Below are 21,100 nucleotides of genomic sequence, written 5' to 3'. Positions count from 1 at the left end.
CACATGATGACAACAGTACTGTCCAGGGACCTGATGACAACAGTACTGTCCAGGGACCTGATGACAACAGTACTGTCCACCTGATGACAACAGTACTGTCCAGGCACATGATGACAACAGTACTGTCCAGGGACCTGATGACAACAGTACTGTCCACCTGATGACTACAGTACTGTCCACCTGATGACAACAGTACTGTCCAGGGACATGATGACAACAGTACTGTCCAGGGACCTGATGACAACAGTACTGTCCACCAGATGACAACAGTACTGTCCACCTGATGACCACAGTACTGTCCACCTGATGACCACAGTACTGTCCAGGGACATGATGACAACAGTACTGTCCACCTGATGACTACAGTACTGTCCAGGGACATGATGACAACAGTACTGTCCACCTGATGACAACAGTACTGTCCAGGGACCTGATGACTACAGTACTGTCCACCTGATGACTACAGTACTGTCCACCTGATGACTACAGTACTGTCCACCTGATGACAACAGTACTGTCCAGGGACCTGATGACAACAGTACTGTCCAGGGACCTGATGACTAACGTACTGTCCAGGGACCTGATGACTACAGTACTGTCCACCTGATGACTACAGTACTGTCCAGGGACCTGATGACCACAGTACTGTCCAGGGACCTGATGACTACAGTACTGTCCACCTGATGACTACAGTACTGTCCACCTGATGACAACAGTACTGTCCACCTGATGACTACAGTACTGTCCAGGGACCTGAGACAACAGTACTGTCCACCTGATGACAACAGTACTGTCCAGGGACCTGATGACAACAGTACTGTCCACCTGATGACAACAGTACTGTCCACCTGATGACTACAGTACTGTCCACCTGATGACTACAGTACTGTCCACCTGATGACAACAGTACTGTCCACCTGATGACAACAGTACTGTCCACCTGATGACTACAGTACTGTCCACCTGATGACTACAGTACTGTCCACCTGATGACTACAGTACTGTCCACCTGATGACAACAGTACTGTCCACCTGATGACAACAGTACTGTCCACCTGATGACTACAGTACTGTCCAGGGACCTGAGACAACAGTACTGTCCACCTGATGACAACAGTACTGTCCAGGGACCTGATGACAACAGTACTGTCCACCTGATGACAACAGTACTGTCCAGGGACATGATGACAACAGTACTGTCCAGGGACCTGATGACAACAGTACTGTCCACCTGATGACAACAGTACTGTCCACCTGATGACAACAGTACTGTCCACCTGATGACCACAGTACTGTCCACCTGATGACAACAGTACTGTCCAGGGACCTGATGACAACAGTACTGTCCAGGGACCTGATGACAACAGTACTGTCCACCTGATGACAACAGTACTGTCCACCTGATGACAACAGTACTGTCCAGGGACCTGATGACAACAGTACTGTCCAGGGACCTGATGACTACAGTACTGTCCACCTGATGACTACAGTACTGTCCACCTGATGACAACAGTACTGTCCACCTGATGACAACAGTACTGTCCAGGGACCTGATGACAACAGTACTGTCCAGGGACCTGATGACTACAGTACTGTCCACCTAATGACTACAGTACTGTCCACCTGATGACAACAGTACTGTCCACCTGATGACAACAGTACTGTCCAGGGACCTGATGACTACAGTACTGTCCAGGGACCTGATGACTACAGTACTGTCCACCTAATGACTACAGTACTGTCCAGGGATGTGATGACAACAGTACTGTCCACCTGATGACAACAGTACTGTCCAGGGACATGATGACTACAGTACTGTCCACCTGATGACAACAGTACTGTCCAGGGACCTGATGACTACAGTACTGTCCAGGGACCTGATGACAACAGTACTGTCCAGGGACATGATGACTACAGTACTGTCCAGGGACCTGATGACTACAGTACTGTCCAGGGACCTGATGACTACAGTACTGTCCACCTGATGACAACAGTACTGTCCACCTGATGACAACAGTACTGTCCACCTGATGACAACAGTACTGTCCAGGGACCTGATGACTACAGTACTGTCCAGGGACCTGATGACAACAGTACTGTCCACCTGATGACTACAGTACTGTCCACCTGATGACAACAGTACTGTCCACCTGATGACTACAGTACTGTCCAGGGACCTGATGACTACAGTACTGTCCACCTGATGACTACAGTACTGTCCACCTGATGACCACAGTACTGTCCAGGGACCTGATGACTACAGTACTGTCCACCTGATGACAACAGTTCTGTCCAGGGACCTGATGACAACAGTACTGTCCACCTGATGACAACAGTACTGTCCACCTGATGACCACAGTACTGTCCAGGGACCTGATGACCACAGTACTGTCCACCTGATGACTACAGTACTGTCCAGGGACATGATGACTACAGTACTGTCCACCTGATGACAACAGTACTGTCCAGGGACCTGATGACAACAGTACTGTCCACCTGATGACTACAGTACTGTCCAGGGACCTGATGACTACAGTACTGTCCACCTGATGACTACAGTACTGTCCACCTGATGACTACAGTACTGTCCAGGGACCTGATGACAACAGTACTGTCCAGGGACCTGATGACTACAGTACTGTCCACCTGATGACTACAGTACTGTCCACCTGATGACTACAGTACTGTCCAGGGACCTGATGACAACAGTACTGTCCAGGGACCTGATGACAACAGTACTGTCCACCTGATGACAACAGTACTGTCCAGGGACCTGATGACTACAGTACTGTACACCTGATGACAACAGTACTGTCCACCTGATGACAACAGTACTGTCCACCTGATGACTACAGTACTGTCCACCTGATGACAACAGTACTGTCCAAATGATGACCACAGTACTGTCCACCTGATGACTACAGTACTGTCCAGGGACCTGATGACTACAGTACTGTCCACCTGATGACAACAGTACTGTCCAGGGACCTGATGACTACAGTACTGTCCACCTGATGACTACAGTACTGACCACCTGATGACAACAGTACTGTCCAGGGACCTGATGACCACAGTACTGTCCAGGGACCTGATGACTACAGTACTGTCCAGGGACCTGATGACTACAGTACTGTCCAGGGACCTGATGACCACAATACTGTCCACCTGATGACAACAGAACTGTCCACCTGATGACCACAGTACTGTCCAGGGACCTGATGACCACAATACTGTCCACCTGATGACAACAGTACTGTCCACCTGATGACCACAGTACTGTCCAGGGACCTGATGACCACAGTACTGTCCAGGGACCTGATGACAACGGTATTGTCCAGGGACCTGATGACCACAGTACTGTCCAGCTGATGACAACAGTACTGTCCACCTGATGACTACAGTACTGTCCAGGGACCTGATGACAACAGTACTGTCCAGGGAGCTGATGACAACAGCCATTCCATTCCAAGACACTTCTGTCTCTGACTATGGGAAATGAGAGCCAGCCCCATTTCAAGTAAAGTCTTCCACTATGTTTCTGACTGCAGACAAACTGTGACTATTACCCCTTTCACAGACAGACTTTTGTATGTTGCCTGTAAAACAATTCTGGCAATAGTCTTTAGAGCCTAATTAATACAGTCCCATTTTTGCCACGTTCTTGCCGGGATCAGCCTATTATATCACCCGTGCACATGGCGGCTGGTTCAAGAGTGGGAGTAGATATGGGCCGATGTGGATGGACATCTATTTTAATAAATCCATTGAATTTACACCATCACAAAGAAACCCATTATTCATTTGTTTTAAGCAGGTCCTCAGAAGTAATGTACAGTATATTTGGAGATAAACTATATACAGTTGAAGTCGGACGTTTACATACACCTTAGCCATATACATTTAAACTCTGTTTTTCACAATTCCTGACATTTAATCCTAGTAAAAATTCCCTGTCTTAGGTCAGTTAGGATCACCACTTTATTTTAAGAATTTGAAATGTCAGAATAATAGTAGAGAGAATGATTTATTTCAGATTTTATTTCTTTCATCACATTCCCAGTGGGTCAGAAGTTTACATACACTCAATTAGTGTTTAGTAGCATTGCCTTTAAATTGTTTAACTTAGGTCAAACGTTTCGGGTAGCCTTCCACAAGCTTCCCACAATAAGTTGGGTGAATTTTGGCCCATTCCTCCTGACAGAGCTGATGTAACTGAGTCAGGTTTGTAGGCCTCCTTGCTCGCACACACTTTTTCAGTTCTGCCCACACATTTTCTATAGGTTTGAGGTCAGGGCTTTGTGTTTGCCACTCCAAAACCTTGACTTTGTTGTCCTTAAGCCATTTTTTCACAACTTTGGAAGTATGCTTGGGGTCATTGTCCATTTGGAAGACCCATTTGCGACCAAGCTTTAACTTCCTGACTGATGTCTTGAGATGTTGCTTCAATATATCCACTTCATTTTCTTACCTCATGATGCCATCTATTTTGTGAAGTGCACCAGTCCCTCCTGAAGCAAATCACCCCCACAACATGATGCTGCCACCACAGTCTGGCTTTTTTATGGCAGTTTTGGAGCAGTGGCTTCTTCCTTGCTGAGCAGCCTTTCCGGTTATGTCGATATAGGACTCGTTTTACTATGGATATAGATACTTTTGTACCTGTTTCCTCCAACATCTTCACAAGGTCCTTTGCTGTTGTTCTGGGATTGATTTGCACTTTTCGCACCAAAGTACGTTCATCTCTAGGAGACAGAACGCGTCTCCTTCCTGAGCGGTTGACGGCTGCGTGGTCCCATGGTGTTTATACTTGCGTACTATTGTTTGTTCAGATGAACGTGGTACCTTCAGGCGTTTGGAAATTGCTCCCAATGATGAACCAACTTGTGGAGGTCTACAATTTTTTTTCTGAGGTCTTGGCTGATTTCTTTTGATTTTCCCATGATGTTAAGCAGAGAGGCACTGAGTTTGAAGGTAGGCCTTGAAATACATCGACAGGTACACCTCCAATTGACTCAAATGATGTCAATTAGCCTAACAGAATCTTCTAAAGCCATGATAAAATGTTCTTGAATTTTACAAGCTGTTTAAGACACAGTCAAATGAGTGTATGTAAACTTATGACCCACTGAAATTGTGATACATTGAATTATAAGTGAAATAATCTGTCTGTAAACAATTGTTGGAAAAATTACTTGTGTCATGCACAAAGTCGATGTCCTAACCGACTTGCCAAAACTATAGTTTGTTAACAAGAAATTGTGGAATGGTTGAAAAACAAGTTTTAATGACTCCAACCTAAGTGTATGTACATTTCCGACTTCAACTGTATACTAAAGTATGTGGACACCACTTTAAATTTGTGGATTTGGCGATTTCAGCCACACCTGTTGCTGACGTGTATAAAATCAGGCACACAGCCATGCAATCGCCATAGACAAACATTGGCATTAGAATGGCCTTACTGAAGAGCTCAGTGACTTTCAACGTGGCACTGTCATAGGATGCCACCTTTCTGACAGTTTGTCAGTTTGTCAAATTTCTGCCCTGCTAGAGCTGTCCCGGTCAACTGTAAGTGCTGTGGAAACGTCAAGGAGCAACATCGGCTCAGCCGCAAAGTGGTAGGCCACACAAACTCACAGAACAGGACCCCCAAGTGCTGAAGCGCGTAGCGTATAAAAATCGTCTGTCCCCGGTTGCAACACTCACTACCGTGTTCCAAACTGCCTCTGGAAGCAATGTCAGCACAAGAACCGTTCGTCGGTAGCTTCATGAAATGTGTTTCCATGGCCGAGCTGCCGCACACAAACCTGAGATCACCATGTTCAATGCCAAGCGTCGGCTGGAGTGCTGAAAAGCTTGCCACCATTGGACTCTAGAGCAGTGGAAACACATTCTCTGGAGTGATGAATCACGCTTCACCATCTGGCAATCCAACGGATGAATCTGGGTTTGGCAGATGCCAGGAGAACGCTATCTGCCCCAATGCATAGTGCCAACTGTAAAGTTTGGTGGAGGAGGAATAATAGTCTGGGGCTGTTTTTCATGGTTTAGACTAGGCCCCTTAGTTCCAGAAAAGGTACATCTTAACAATGCAGCATACAATGACATTCTAGACGATTCTGTGCTTCCAACCTTGTGGCAACAGTTTAGGGAAGGCCCTTTCCTGTTTCAGCATGACAATGCCCCCGTGCACAAAGCGAGGTCCATACAAAAATGGTTTGTCGAGATCGGTGTGGAAGAACTTGACTGGCCTGCACAGAGCCCTGACCTCAACCCCATCAAACATCTTTGGAATGAATTGTAACCCCAACTGCAAGCCAGGCCTAATCGCCCAACATCAGTGCCCGACATCACTAATGCTCGTGGCTGAAAAGAAGCAAGTCTCCGCAGCAATGTTCCAACATCTGGTGGACAGCCTTCCCAGAAGAGTGGAGGCTGTTATAGCAAAGGGGGGACCAACTCCATATTAACGCCCATGATTTTGGAATGAGATGTTCAACAAGCAGGGGGATAAATAAGGGGATAAATACAGTGCATTCAGAAAGTATTCAGACATTTTGTTACGTTACAGCCTTATTCTAAAATATATATTTTTTCCTTCTCATCAATCTACACACAATACCCCACAATGACGAATCAAAAACAGGTTTTTAGAAATGTTGGCATATGTATATAAAAAAAACGAACAGAAATACCCTACTTACATAAGTATTCAGACCTTTTGCTATGAGACTGGAAATGTAGCTTAGGCGCGTCATGTTTCCATTGATCATCCTTGAGATGTTTCTACAACTTGATTGGAGTCCACCTGTGATGAATTCAATTGATTGGACATAATTTGAAAAGGTACACGCCTGTCTATATAAGGTCCCACAGTTGACAGTGCATATCATAGCAAAAACCAAGGCATGAGGTCAATGGAATTGTCCCTAGAGCTCTGAGACAGGATTGTGTCGAGGCAAAGATCTGGGGAAGGTCCCCAAGAACACAGTGGCCTCCATCATTCTTAAATGGAAGAAGTTTGGAACGACCAAGGCTCTTCCTAGAGCTCGCCGGCCAAACTGAGCAATCGGGGGAGAAGGGCCTTGGTCATGGAGGTGACCAAGAACCTGATGTTTACTCTGACAGAGCTCCAGAGTTCCTCTGTGGAGATGGGAGAACCTTCCAGAAGGACAACCATCTCTGCAGCACTCCACCAATCAGGCCTTTATGGTAGAGTGGCCAGACGGAAGCCACTCCTCAGTAAAAAGCACATGACATCCCACTTTTTTGCCAAAAGGCAAAGGGTCTGAATACTTATGTAGATGATATTTCAGTTTTTTATGTTAAATTTGCAATTTGAAACCATTTTAAAAAACCTGTTTTTTGCTTTGTTTATTGTGTGTAGATTGATGAGGGGAAAAAAACAATTGAATCCATTTTAGAATAAGGCTGTAACGTAACAAAATGTGGAAAAAATCAAGTGTTCGGAATATTTAACGAATGCACTGTACATGTAAAAAAAAAATATATATATATAGTTTACTGATCATTCTTATAACTCTCAGATAAAGGACAAACACACTTCAGAACAAACTTCGTTTTGAGACTGTTGTTCCATGTAGGGAATCTTTTATTTGATGTGTTTCTATTGGCTTATAGCAGTAATGCCAAATTCAATGTTTCATCCAATAATATTTTCATATATATTTTTTTAATACCTTAAGGGGTCTTAAAATTCTAAATCAAATAGATAAATGATCCTTGGTATGACCATCTTAAAACAATTCCATATGTTAGAACCCCCCCCACCCCACCCCTGGCTAACACAGAGCTTGGACTCTAGAGGGTGATTAAGACAAGTCCCAGGCTTTTGGTCTGGACTAGGCCTTGGCTACTAAGCGCCTGCAAGTGAAGCGAAAAAGAATCCACTTGTTAAAGCAGTTAAAACAATAACAAAGTGTACTCCCCATCACTGTTTGGGGAGGGGGGATGGGGCTAGAGAAATGTAACCACTCTCAAATTCAAAGACAGAGCTATGGATACAATAACTGACCATCCATGATATCAGAAGTATAGTTTTAACCATGTTTTGAAGCTATACAGTGTGATTACATTTTCTTTGTTTACAAACATTGCGGAGTAAAAACAAGCTTATATTTTGGGATCTGATGGGGAAAGAATGTTGAACTACTGGGCTTCCTGAGTGGCGCAGCAGTATAAGGCACTGCATCTCAGTGATGGGACAAGACTGTAACTACCAATTGGATATTACGAAATTGGGGAGAAAAAGGGGTGAAATAAAATAGAGAAATGAATTTACTTCTGGTGTACCAAAATGCAATGTTGGTGTGATCAAGTCGTAAGCCGTAGGCAGAACTTTATCGCAATAATGACTAGGTTGGTTATACATTTCATATAAAACAAAAAGTAGGCAAAAAGTTGATGGGATGCTAAAGTTGATGGGATGTTAAAGTTGGCGGGATGCTACTTGACAGGATGTCAACTTTTGACGGGATCCCGTCAACTTTAGCATCCCGCCAACTTTAGCATTGTGCCAAGTTTAGCATCCTGTCAACTTTAGCATCCCGCCAACTTTAGCATTGTGCCAACTTTAGCATCTCGCCAACTTTAGCATCCCGCCAACTTTAGCATTCCGCCAACTTTAGCATCCCGCCGTCAACTTTTGACGGGATCCCGTCAAATTTAGCATCCCGCCAACTTTAGCATTGTGCCAAGTTTAGCATCCTGTCAACTTTAGCATCCCGCCAACTTTAGCATTGTGCCAACTTTAGCATCTCGCCAACTTTAGCATCCCGCCAACTTTAGCATTCCGCCAACTTTAGCATCCCGCCGTCAACTTTTGACGGGATCCCGTCAAATGTATCATCCCGCCAACTTTAGCATTGTGCCAAGTTTAGCATCCTGTCAACTTTAGCATCCCGCCAACTTTAGCATCCCGCCAACTTTAGCATTCCGCCAACTTTAGCATCCCGCCAACTTTAACATCCCATCAACTTTAGCATGCCGCCAACTTTAACATCCCATCAACTTTTTGCCTACTTTTTGTTATAAATGAAATGTATAACCAACCTAGTCATTATTGCGATAAAGTTATGCCTATGGCTTACGACCAACATTGCATGTTGGTACACCAGAAGTAAATTCATTTCTCTATTTTATTTCACCCCTTTTTCTCCCCAATTTCGTAATATCCAATTGGTAGTTACAGTCTTGTCCCATCACAGAGATGCCGTGCCTTATACTGCTGCGCCACTCAGGAAGCTAAAGTTGGCGGAATGCTAAAGTTGGCGGGATGCTAAAGTTGGCGGGATGCTAAAGTTGGCGAGATGCTAAACTTGGCACAATGCTAAAGTTGGCGGGATGCTAAAGTTGACAGGATGCTAAACTTGGCACAATGCTAAAGTTGGCGGGATGCTAAAGTTGACGGGATGCTAAACTTGGCGAGATGCTAAAGTTGACGGAATGCTAAAGTTGACGAGATGCTAAAGTTGACAAAAAAACGTCTTGGTTTGGAAGATGTATATGGGAGATGTGCCTCATCGTATCACACAGAAAAAGAGCTACATAAACCAATCATAATCCGACAAGTGGTGAAAAGCACTTGACTGGTGGAAAGTGTTTCAAACTCATCAACGCTTGTATGTATTGAGAACATCAACAAGACTTTTGACATAACTGGCACGAAATACTCCTATTTATCATTCCCTATCGTACATACATCTTTACCATTCTAACAGTCTATTAAAGGCACCTGAGAAAGAAAGCATTCTGTCAGCAGTCACCAAAAGCTACATGTCTGTTTGTACTGAAAGTGTCTGTCATGCTCTTTTGTCCCTGTCTTGTGATTCAAGCAAGGCTTGCAGAAAGTTCATAATCAAATAATGAAATGTTCAAATGAGACAGCCATAGAGGTACACTTTACAATGCTTATGAGCTCGTTTGATTGCTAAAGCTGGCAGAGGATGTTTGAACATCATTTCCTTCAGTCAATGGACCCTTTTATCCGCTTAACTATCATCTATTTTCCACTATGGCGCCTTCATGTAATCTTGGCAGTGTAGTTCAACATTTCTGCACCAGCACTGAGCTACAATATGAAGCTGTCTCACAGAGCTAAGATTTCATTACTGCTGCAAAGAATTCATACTGTTACAATCTCTTTTAAGTATTACGATTTCAGTAATCTCTTTGAGGTGTACACAGTGTAATCATCATTTACTTTAGCTTTACACTGAGAGCGGTTCTGTAGGATTAGGGATAGACAGACTGTCAACACACGTGTTTGTAGTGCATGTTGGCTTGGTGCAGGGGTCTGATACAAGGGTCTGTTAAGTGTCTTCACGATGTCAGAGAGAGAGAGCTTCCACTCACCCTGGTCAAGAGGCTGGCCATTAACTGCTGTGGCTTTCATCTTGAGGGCCTCCCTGGCAGACGTGTTGCAGGCACAGCCTTTATTAGTATCCAGGTCACTATCAGCCTGGTCACTATCACCATGGCCACTGTCTCGGAGGCTCGCTCGCTCTGCATCCTTAAAAGTTGAGCTGCTGCAGGATGGGGAGAGAAACATGAAATAAAAAATAACTCACTGGTGGAAGTGTCTATCTTTCTTGTGATCGCCTCTGCGCCCTATTTGACATGCTTGGCCTGATGCCTTGATATTGACTACGATGCAAACTGAGGTGGTTAGGTAGTTATCATTTAGCGACCTTACCTTTGAGCAAATGGTTGCCTGTTGGCCATGTTATTCGGCTCCGAAGGAAAATTATCCGTCTGAGAATAAAATCAGAGAGAATTATTAGTTTATTGTGCTCCAGACATTTTTTTTCTCCTTTTATGTATGCAACATGAGATATTTAAAGGACATGCCCATAGCTATGGCTTGGCCTGAATTCTGATCTGTACATTTGAATCATTTAGGAATATATGAAACATGGTAATAAAATATATTCCAAAGTGGTACCCTGAAAATAACAAATCTCCTTCATGTCCATACTATATGTGCCTGCTTGGCGAGGGTGAGCAGTAATGCAGCAGCCACTGTCATCTGCATCCACGTTTCTACTTATCATGAGAATTATTGTGTTTGTGTTGATCACACCCACATGCCCTAGCAACATGCCCTAGCAACAGACCTTGTCATCAGTGTTATCATCTCGGAGACTGTCCTAGATATTTACATCATTAACAACTGAAAAACACTGCTGTGCTAAATACAATTACATGCATTCCCTGTCAATTGAATATGCTGGCTTGCATAAGCAACCCTGTGATTTTGTACAAGGTAGAGCTGGACCCTGGTAAAGGCCTTATCGTGCAAACATTGGATTTGGATTTATGGAACTGGCCCATGTTTGTGGATGGCAAGAAATGGGATTGTAAGGTTATGCTGTATGCATCTAGCTGTCTGGCACATAATATTTCACTAATGTGATCAGACAAGCTGCCGTCCAATCCCACATTTCGGGCAGGGTTTTGTTTTCACAGACGGCTCTGGCAGTGGCAGCACAGCAGCGCAGTCCAAGACTCACATGGTTTGCATATCTAACAGAAATGGGTTTCTGATTATTCAGACCACCTGTAAGGTGCTGCTAGAAGCAACTCATAATGGGCCAAATGGTTAGGATCTCTGTGGAGGAGGAAGTTGATTGCAAACAGTCTATTCAAGCACGATAACAACCGGTGCCAACATATATTTGAATACATTTCTTCAATATGGCGTATTATCCTGTATCGGCTGCATTTTTTAAGTACTTCAATTGGAAATATTGTAAGGCGCTAGACAGGGAATAAAAATGATCAGAAGGATGTGTGATTGCATGGTGCCTGAGAGTATTGATTTGAAGAATTACCTCTCTTGTGGCAGATTAGAATTCATGAATGGAGAATAAAAGGCTGACAATGATTCTGTTTCTTACCTGTATCACTGACATTCTATTCATAGGAGTCTCTGTGGTAAGCCCTGCAAAGCTTGAGTGACAGCCAGCCCGAGGTACCGTCAGGCTGTTGAAAGTGGTTTTCAGGTACATGACCTCTGACCTGGGCAGCGTGAGAGGCAGTGGGCTGGTCGCCTGGTAGTCGAAACAGATAGGCGAGGTGATGAGAGACGGGCTGCTCACCACGTTCATCCTGCTCACAGAGTCCCTCTCCTCCACCTCGCTCTGCACCAGCATGATGTCGCTCTTGTTGATCCTCTTCTTCTTGCCGTTTCCAACCGGGGGATTGGAGTTGGAGTACTCGGCCATACGGCAGTTATAATTCTCAGCCTCCTTATCTTGATGCTTGGACTTAACGGCGATGGTAGTCATGACAGCCAGGAGCATGAGGGAGATGATGCAGAGGGTGATGATGAGGGGCAGGGACATGTCCCAGTGCTGCTGCTCCCCGCTGGCGCTGGACTCCCCTGCTGTCATGGCTCCTGTGTTGGCCTTAATAATCAGCTTAGCCACGGCAGACAGCGGGGGCTTGCCGTGATCGGTTACCTTCACTACCAGCTCCACAGCTGGGGCCACGTCCTCCCACACAGCATGGGCAGTCCTCACCTCGCCGGCCACAGGGTCCATCTCAAACAGGTGCTCCTCGTTACCCTCCCAGATCTCGTAGGTCAGACGACCGCTCTCCCCGTGGTCCTGATCGACTGCTCTCACTGTGGTCACTATGTACCCCAGGCCTACATTTCTAGGTACCATGATTTCCGCAGTATCATTTAGCAGGAGGGGTAATACAATAACTGGTAGATTGTCATTGACGTCAAGCACACTGACCCTGACGGTGGCACTGCCCTCCATATGAGGAGACCCTGCGTCTTTAGCTTGAACTTTGAACTCAAAGAACTTAGTTTGTTCGTAGTTGAAAGACCTTGATGCGTATATGGCTCCGTTGGTAGGATTGACAGACACGTAGGTGTAAACTGACACGTCTCCGATGTGCGACGGTAAAATGGAGTAAGACACAGTTCCATTCTGACCTATATCTGGATCATGAGCCAGAACTGAGCCTAAGTACTCCCCTGGGATATTGTTCTCAGGCACCTGGAGCACGTACACTGTCTTGGTGAAACGTGGTGCGTTATCATTCTCATCTAAGATTTTCACTGTAAATGATTTGGTGTAATTCAACGAAGGTATTCCGTTGTCTCTGGCCACTATGGTCACATTATATTCGTCTTTCAGTTCCCTGTCTAGAGGTCTGTCTGTGAGCAGAGTGTAAAAATTATCATTGTTTTCCTGCAGCCTGAATGGTACATTGCCAAGCACCCTGCACTGGAGCTGGCCATTCCTCCCAGAATCCTTATCAGTGACTCTCACCAGGGCGATGACAGATTCTGGAGGCGCTGCCTCACTGATAGCTCCCTGGCGGACGGAGACAAAACTTATAACGGGCCAGTTATCATTCTTGTCAAGCACTTTGACTGAAATCTTACAATGGCCAGGGATGGGGTTAGGCCCCAGGTCCATGGCCTGCACGTCAAATTCAATGGTTGGATTATCCTCATAGTCAATTTCTCCCTGAATCTTAATGACACCTGTTTTGGGATCAATAGAAAACAACTCCTGGACTCTATCGGATGCATATCCACTGAAAGAATAGACTATCTGTCCATTGCTGCCCTCATCTTGGTCAGTTGCATTCACATCTATCAGCATTCTTCCAGGCGGTGAGTTTTCAGGAAGCTCCAGCATGTAGCCGGGTTTGTCAAATACCGGGCTATTATCATTTGAATCAGTAACTCTCACATTGATTTGCATGGACCCTGATCTTGGATACTCGCCTCCATCAATGGCTGTCAAAAGGAGGGTGTGATGAGACTGATCTTCCCTATCTAGAGGGCGCTGAACCACCAATTCAGGATAGATGGTTCCATCACCCCTCAATTTCAAGTCCAAAGAAAATGTATTGTAATCATCTCTGGTGACCTGATAAGTCTTTATTCCGTTTTGTCCAGAATCTGAGTCGTGTGCAATTGTTAAAGGGAACCGTGTCCCAGCAGCTGCATTCTCTGAAATATCAATATTGATGTGATCTGAGGGGAAACTGGGGGAGTTGTCGTTTATATCCACTACATCAATCTTGATCATGCATATTTCCTTGTCGTTGGCAAACACTTCCATGGAGAGCTGACACTTGGGGTTGCGTTTGCACAATGTCTCCCTGTCAATCCGCTGTTTGGTAAAAAGCAGCCCACTCTCCGAATCCACATCAATGAGATGTGGAGCAGAATTCTCCAGAACTCGAAAGTTCGATTTTTTTCCTTTCTCCACGGGTCCAAATCCGGCATCCTTAGCAATGTTTCCGATAACAGTTCCAGGTCCCTGCTCCTCCGGAACAGAATAATTGAGATTTTTCAGTGTCCGGGCTTTAGCCCAGAAGAGAAGGAAAAATAGAACAGGAAGACGCATATCCCTTTACTGTGTAGGATGCGCGTGCTTAAAAAATGTCCCTTTTAACTTCCAACCTGTTGATTTGTCCAGGTGCCACACTACGACTAAAATCACAAGAGACAGGTAGTTTTGTATCCAAGACGACAGAGGATATTTAATCGATTTATGAGCCAGCCTTTTCCCTCTTTTAAGCGGTTATTCTAACCTCCTTCACATGCCATAAACAGCTATGATGAACTCTTTCTGTAAACAAAGATGAACGCCCAAAGACATATCACGCATTCGCCTAAAGCAATACACAATTGAACATGTGGCAGACGTGATTCACTTGTGCGATGAATATAATATATTTAGTGATTTTAAAGCGTTCATGATTTCCCTTGTTGCTACAAGGTTACAACCGTTTGTTCAACACTCTATGCTGAAGGTTAGGCAGTACAAATGCGCAAAGCCCATGCGGCATCTACACCTAGTTTACAGAAAAATACGGAGATATTCATTCATTTAACTACACATTTTCCAGCGTAGCCGGCTACCATCTACAGTACACAGTATACTTTTTTTTTCTCATGTGAGAGCTAGGCTACACACTGTTGCATATAGGTTATGAACATGTAGGCTACATGAACTAACCCATAAAGTATCCTATAGCAGATGCACCAATAAATATGCTCCTTCGGGACCACGTTTTACATCCTTTCATTCACGAACATCTGGAGAGCGATAAGGACTTTTGCCCGATAATTGTCCTATAATCAGTCCAGTAATCCGGTAATCCAGTCCAGTTGGACCTTGTGCTCTTGCATCCTGCATTGATTCGGGGTAAGAGCATCAACACTGCCTCTTTAGAGGTTACACAAATCCAAGAAATCAGGTGCACAACGTTGTAGATTTTCCGATATGCTCAAAAATATATATATATTTTTTTCTGTGTTCAATTCTCCAGTCACGTCAACAGTTGAAAACAGCTCGTCTTGGCATTGAGATCTGGTTACCTCTAGAATCCTCAATACGCCCTACACCGACTCCAGTTTATATCTTGGTGCATTTAACATGTTTCTGATCGTCTTTCAGCCAATGAGTGAAACAGTGACAGATCCTGCCTTGGGGGTTTTCTCCAATAGGTCTGGCAAGTTCGCATTGAAGGAGGGCTGTTCCGCTGGTACGTGACTCACTTACTGATGTGAGCGCACTGAGCAGAGAGCTGGAGATGAAAACGTGCTTGTGGATGTTGTTCCGAATACATCTGGATGTGCAGTACAGATAGTGTGTGGATCATAGAAAAATGTCGGAATAGGAATAAATATAAAAAGACTGATAAAACCTGTGAGGGTTTGGGTAGAGTGGTGACCCAGTGCTTGACTTGGACTGACATTTTGGGTGAAAATTGTTATATTTAGATGCAGGAGCTCCACAATACTTTTAAACTAATATTCTATAAGAGGAACCAACCTGGTCTCAGAGCATTATTATTCTGTACATAAATCCGAGATACTCTATTTAGTATGATATGTTACGTTTGGCATGGTATGTATTAATTTGTGGATGTCCATCATCCATTTCGTATGATATGTTACAAATAACAATTCATATGATATGTTAGGAATTTGCTAAATGTTTGATATGTTGCGAATTCCAATTTGTTGTTGCTAATGTTACCTAGGGTAGGGGCTAGGGGAAGGTTTAGCTAAAAAGGTTAAGGTTGGGGTTAAGAGAAGGGTTAGATAAAAAGGTTAAGGTTGGGGTTAGGGAAAGGGTTAGATAAAAAGGTTAAGGTTGGGGTTAGGGGAAGGGTTAGATAAAAAGGTTAAGGTTGGGGTTAGGGGAAGGGTTAGATAAAAAGGTTAAGGTTGGGGTTAGGGGAAGGGTTAGATAAAAAGGTTAAGGTTGGGGTTAGGGGAAGGGTTAGATAAAAAGGTTAAGGTTGGGGTTAGGGGAAGGGTTAGATAAAAAGGTTAAGGTTGGGGTTAGGGGAAGGGTTAGATAAAAAGGTTAAGGTTGGGGTTAGGGGAAGGGTTAGATAAAAAGGTTAAGGTTGGGGTTAGGGGAAGGGTTAGATAAAACGGTTAAGGTAGGGTTTAGGGGAAGGTTTAGATAAAAAGGTTAAGGTTGGGGTTAGGGGAAGGGTTAGATAAAAAGGTTAAGGTTGGGGTTAGGGGAAGGGTTAGATAAAAAGGTTAAGGTTGAGAGCTCCTGCCCAAGTCAAGCACTGGTCATACCAGAAAGAGCTCATTAAAGGTGGTCAGTCCTGTTCAAATCAAATCAAATTTATTTATATAGCCCTTCTTACATCAGCTGATATCTCAAAGTGTTGAACAGAAACCCAGCCTAAAACCCCAAACAGCAAGCAATGCAGGTGTAGAAGCACGGTGGCTAGGAAAAACTCCCTAGAAAGGCCAAAACCTAGGAAGAAACCTAGAGAGGAACCAGGCTATGAGGGGTGGCCAGTCCTCTTCTGGCTGATCTGGGTGGAGATTATAACAGAACATGGCCAAGATGTTCAAATGTTCATAAATGACCAGCATGATCAAATAATAATAATCACAGTGGTTGTCGAGGGTGCAACAGGTCAGCACCTCAGGAGTAAATGTCAGTTGGCTTTTCATAGCTGATCATTGAGAGTATCTCTACCGCTCCTGCTGTCTCTAGAGAGTTGAAAAAAGCAGGTCTGGGACAGGTAGCACGTCCGGTGAACAGGTCAGGGTTCCATAGCCGCAGGCAGAACAGTTGAAACTGGAGCAGCAGCACGACCAGGTCGACTGGGGACAGCAAGGAGTCATCATGCCAGGTTGTCCTGAGGCATGGTCCTAGGGCTCAGGTCCCCCGAGAGAGAGAAAGAAAGAAAGCAAGAAAGAGAGAGAGAAAGAGAGAATTAGAGAGAGCATACTTCAATTCACACAAGACACTGGAGAAATACTCCAAATATAACAGACTGACCCTAGCCCCCCGACACATAAACTACTGCAGCATAAATACTGGAGGCTGAGACAGGAGGGGTCAAGAGACACTGTGGCCCCATCCGATGATACCCCCGGACAGGGCTAAACAGGCAGGATATAACCCCACCCACTTTGCCAATGCACAGCCCCCACACCACTAGAGGGATAGCTTCAACCACCAACTTACCATCCTGAGACATAGCCCACAAAGATCTCCGCCACGGCACAACCCGAGGGGGGGCGCCAACCCAGACAGGAAAATCGCGTCAGTGACTCAACCCACTCAAGTGACGCACCCCTCCTAGGGACGGCATGGAAGAGCACCAGTAAGCCAGTGACTTGGCCCCTGTAATAGGGTTAGAGGCAGAGAATCCCAGTGGAGAGAGGGGAACCGGCTAGGCAGAGACAGCAAGGGTGGTTCGTTGCTCCAGTGCCTTTCCGTTCACCTTCACACTCCTGGGCCAGACTACACTCAATCATAGGACCTACTGAAGAGATGAGTCTTCAATAAAGACTTAAAGGTTGAGACCAAATCTGCGTCTCTCAAATGGGTAGGCAGACCATTCCATAAAAAATGGAGCTCTATAGGAGAAAGCCCTGCCTCCAGCTGTTTGCTTAGAAATTCTAGGGACAATTAGGATTCCTGCGTCTTGTGACCGTAGCGTACGTGTAGGTATGCACGGCAGGACCAAATCGGAAAGATAGGTAAGAGCAAGCCCATGTAATGCTTTGTAGGTTCGCAGTAAAACCTTGAAATCAGCCCTTGCCTTAACAGGAAGCCAGTGTAAGGAGGCTAGCACTGGAGTAATATGATCACATTTTTGGGGTTCTAGTCAGGATTCTAGCAGCCGTATTTAGCACTAACTGAAGTTTATTTAGTGCTTTATCCGGGTAGCCGGAAAGTAGAGCATTGCAGTAGTCTAACCTAGAAGTAACAAAAGCATGGATCCATTTTTCTGCATCAATTTTGGACAGAAAATATCTGATCTTTGCAATGTTACGCAGATGGGAAAAAGCTGTCCTTGAAACAATCTTGATATGTTCGTCAAAAGAGAGATCAGGGTCCAGAGTAACGTCGAGGTCCTTCACAGTTTTATTTGAGACGACTGTACAACCATCAAGATTAATTGTCAGATTCAACAGAAGATCTCTTTGTTTCTTGGGACCTAGAACAAGCATCTCTGTTTTGTCCTAGTTTAAAAGTAGAACGTTTGCAGCCATCCACTTCCATATGTCTGAAACACAAATTTCCAGCGAGGGCAATTTTGGAGCTTCACCATGTTTCATTGAAATGTACAGTTGTGTGTCATCCGCATAGCAGTGAAATTTAACATTATGTTTTCGAATGACATCCCCAAGAGGTAAAATATATAGTGAAAACAATAGTGGTCCTAAAACGGAACCTTGAGGAACACTGAAACAGTTGATTTGTCAGAGGACAAACCATTCACAGAGACAAACTGATATCTGTCCGACAGATAAGATCTAAGCCAGGCCAGAACTTGTCGTGAAGACCAATTTGGGTTTCCAGTCTCTCCAAAAGAATGTGGTGATCGATGGTATCAAAAGCAGCACTAAGGTCTAGGATCATGAGGACAGATGCAGAGCCTCGGTCTGACACCATTAAAAGGTAATTTACCACCTTCACAAGTGCAGTCTCAGTGCTATGATGGGGTCTAAAACCATACTGAAGCATTTCATATACATTGTTTGTCTTCAGGAAGGCAGTGAGTTGCTGTGCAACAGCTTTTTCAATTTTTTTTGAGAGGAATGGGAGATTCGATATAGGCCAATAGTTTTTTATATTTCTGGGTCAAGGTTTGGCTTTTTCAAGAGAGGCTTTATTACTGCCACTTTTAGTGAGTTTGGTACACATCCAGTGGATAGAGAGCTGTTTATTATGTTTAACATAGGAGGGCCAAGCACAGGAAAAAGCTCTTTCAGTAGTTTAGTTGGAATAGGGTCCAGTATGCAGCTTGAAGGTTTAGAGGCCATGATTATTTTCATCATTGTGTCAAGCGATATAGTACTAAAACACTTGAGTGTCTCCCCTGATCCTAGGTCCTGGCAGAGTTGTGCAGATTCAGGACAACTGAGCTTTGGAGGAATACGCAGGTTGAGCCAGAAAGGCGGGTCATGCCAGAGGCTGGTACCAGGCTACTTGGGGTGGCAGGTAGCCTAGTGGTTAGAGCGTTGGGCCAGTAACTGAAAGGTAGCTGGATGAAATCCCAGAGCTGACAACGTAAAAAATCTGTCGTTCTCCCCTTGAACAAGGCACTGTTCCCCGGTATACCGTCATTGTAAATAAGAATTTGTTCTTAACTGACTTGCCTAGTTAAATAAAAGTTAAACAAATTCAGAACAACAGCCCTGTTTTTTTTCTGACTGTGGAAATGCTTGCGGACATGATCACCCAAAATAACTTTGTACAGCATGTATCCAATACTCCCATTCCACCCAATTATAATTTTCATATTACTGTAATGACACATTTTGATTTGGTCTTGTCTCCTTTCACTGCAGGGTCTGATAATGACTGTGGTTCGTGATTCAAGAATACAGGCTGTAAGTGAGTCGCTATAGATAGAAGTCTCACAAGAGGATAAAACTAAAGAAAAAGCACTATCACAGTGGTGACATAACAAGTCGTCAGTTCCTATAAGGGATTATTGGTCTACGTGGGGTTATGCTCTCTATTCAGAGAATGTTTCCTATTTCATATCGTTCCACCTTTTCTATGCACTAGCCGTAGTTATTATCACCGACAGATCCTGGGAAGATCGACTGACATTTAATCCATTCTTCTTTCCAATCAGGTGACATTTGCATTTTAATTCTCACCTGACCAGAGCAGTGCAATACCGGTCTCCTAGGTAATACACAGGTACGCACCGACATATTCTTTCTTAGAGGGAATAATGTCAGTGTAAGGGCAAGATCAGTGTGGTTGCAGGTTCAGCATTAAATTGCTTGTTGCTCCTCGCTCTAAATCAACCTTGAGTTGTCCCCAGGTTAGTTTATATTGTCTGGAACATGCTACCATCTTTCTCTGGGGAGCATCAACTTTGCCAGCCCAGGGTGCAGCCTGCATAAATTGGACATTTCTGCAGGTGAGAGATAAGAGCAACAAAGGCAAGCTGTAATTATCATTCCGTCTGTTAAACTCCCCCTGGAAAGGACAGCTATTGACAATACTGTTTGCATTGACACACTCATCCATTTTTCTTACTATTATCATAGCTCCCTTTGAATGAATGTGAAATTCAGATCCATAATGCATACCTCTATCCTCCACGTGTGCCTCTCCATTTCCCAATAGTTTTTTGTTGTTGTGGAGATTGAAGAGCCTGTGACATGACGAGAATCTTGCCCCCCCCCCGGCCCCCCGAGCATATTGCTTTTCTTTCAGCGATCAACTTTCATCTGCATCTGTTTGTGGCATGAACACATGGGTGAATTGATTGTTTTACTGTGAATTGATCCGCAGTCAAATGTGCATCACAATGCCACTGCACATTTTGAGCTGCTGTAATACTGGAGAAGCCGGAATGACAAGTAGTAAACAGTAGTTGCACAGGTTCGAGCATGAATACAATATTTAGCCTATCTCCATTATGAAATTCACTTTCCACCTTGTAACGGCGTGATTATAGGGTGAGAGGAAACTGTTTATCACCTCATATCTGAGTCACAGCCTGCCTGTACAGTATTTCACCTCATATCTGAGTCACAGCCTGCCTGTTTATCACCTCATATCTGAGTCACAGCCTGCCTGTTTAT

At 44.4% G+C, this 21,100-nt stretch overlaps 1 protein-coding gene across 1 annotated transcript in view; it reads right to left on the bottom strand.

Moving 5' to 3' along the window:
• LOC106586841 (protocadherin-17) overlaps positions 1-15,569 on the bottom strand; it is a 50,273-nt gene extending 34,704 nt beyond the window's left edge. The window contains exons 1-3 of the mRNA XM_014174553.2: positions 11,919-15,569; positions 10,715-10,773; positions 10,375-10,547 (exon numbers count right to left, since the gene is read on the bottom strand). Of these exons, the coding sequence (XP_014030028.2) occupies positions 10,375-10,547; positions 10,715-10,773; positions 11,919-14,399 (2,713 nt within the window). The 5' untranslated portion in view covers positions 14,400-15,569. The remainder of the gene's footprint in view (positions 1-10,374; positions 10,548-10,714; positions 10,774-11,918) is intronic.
• Positions 15,570-21,100: the final 5,531 nt, after the last annotated feature.

The sequence above is a fragment of the Salmo salar genome, chromosome ssa25, assembly GCF_905237065.1.
Source record: "Salmo salar chromosome ssa25, Ssal_v3.1, whole genome shotgun sequence".
NCBI classification, from domain to species: domain Eukaryota; kingdom Metazoa; phylum Chordata; class Actinopteri; order Salmoniformes; family Salmonidae; genus Salmo; species Salmo salar.
This window is presented reverse-complemented; position numbering and strand designations above follow the sequence as displayed.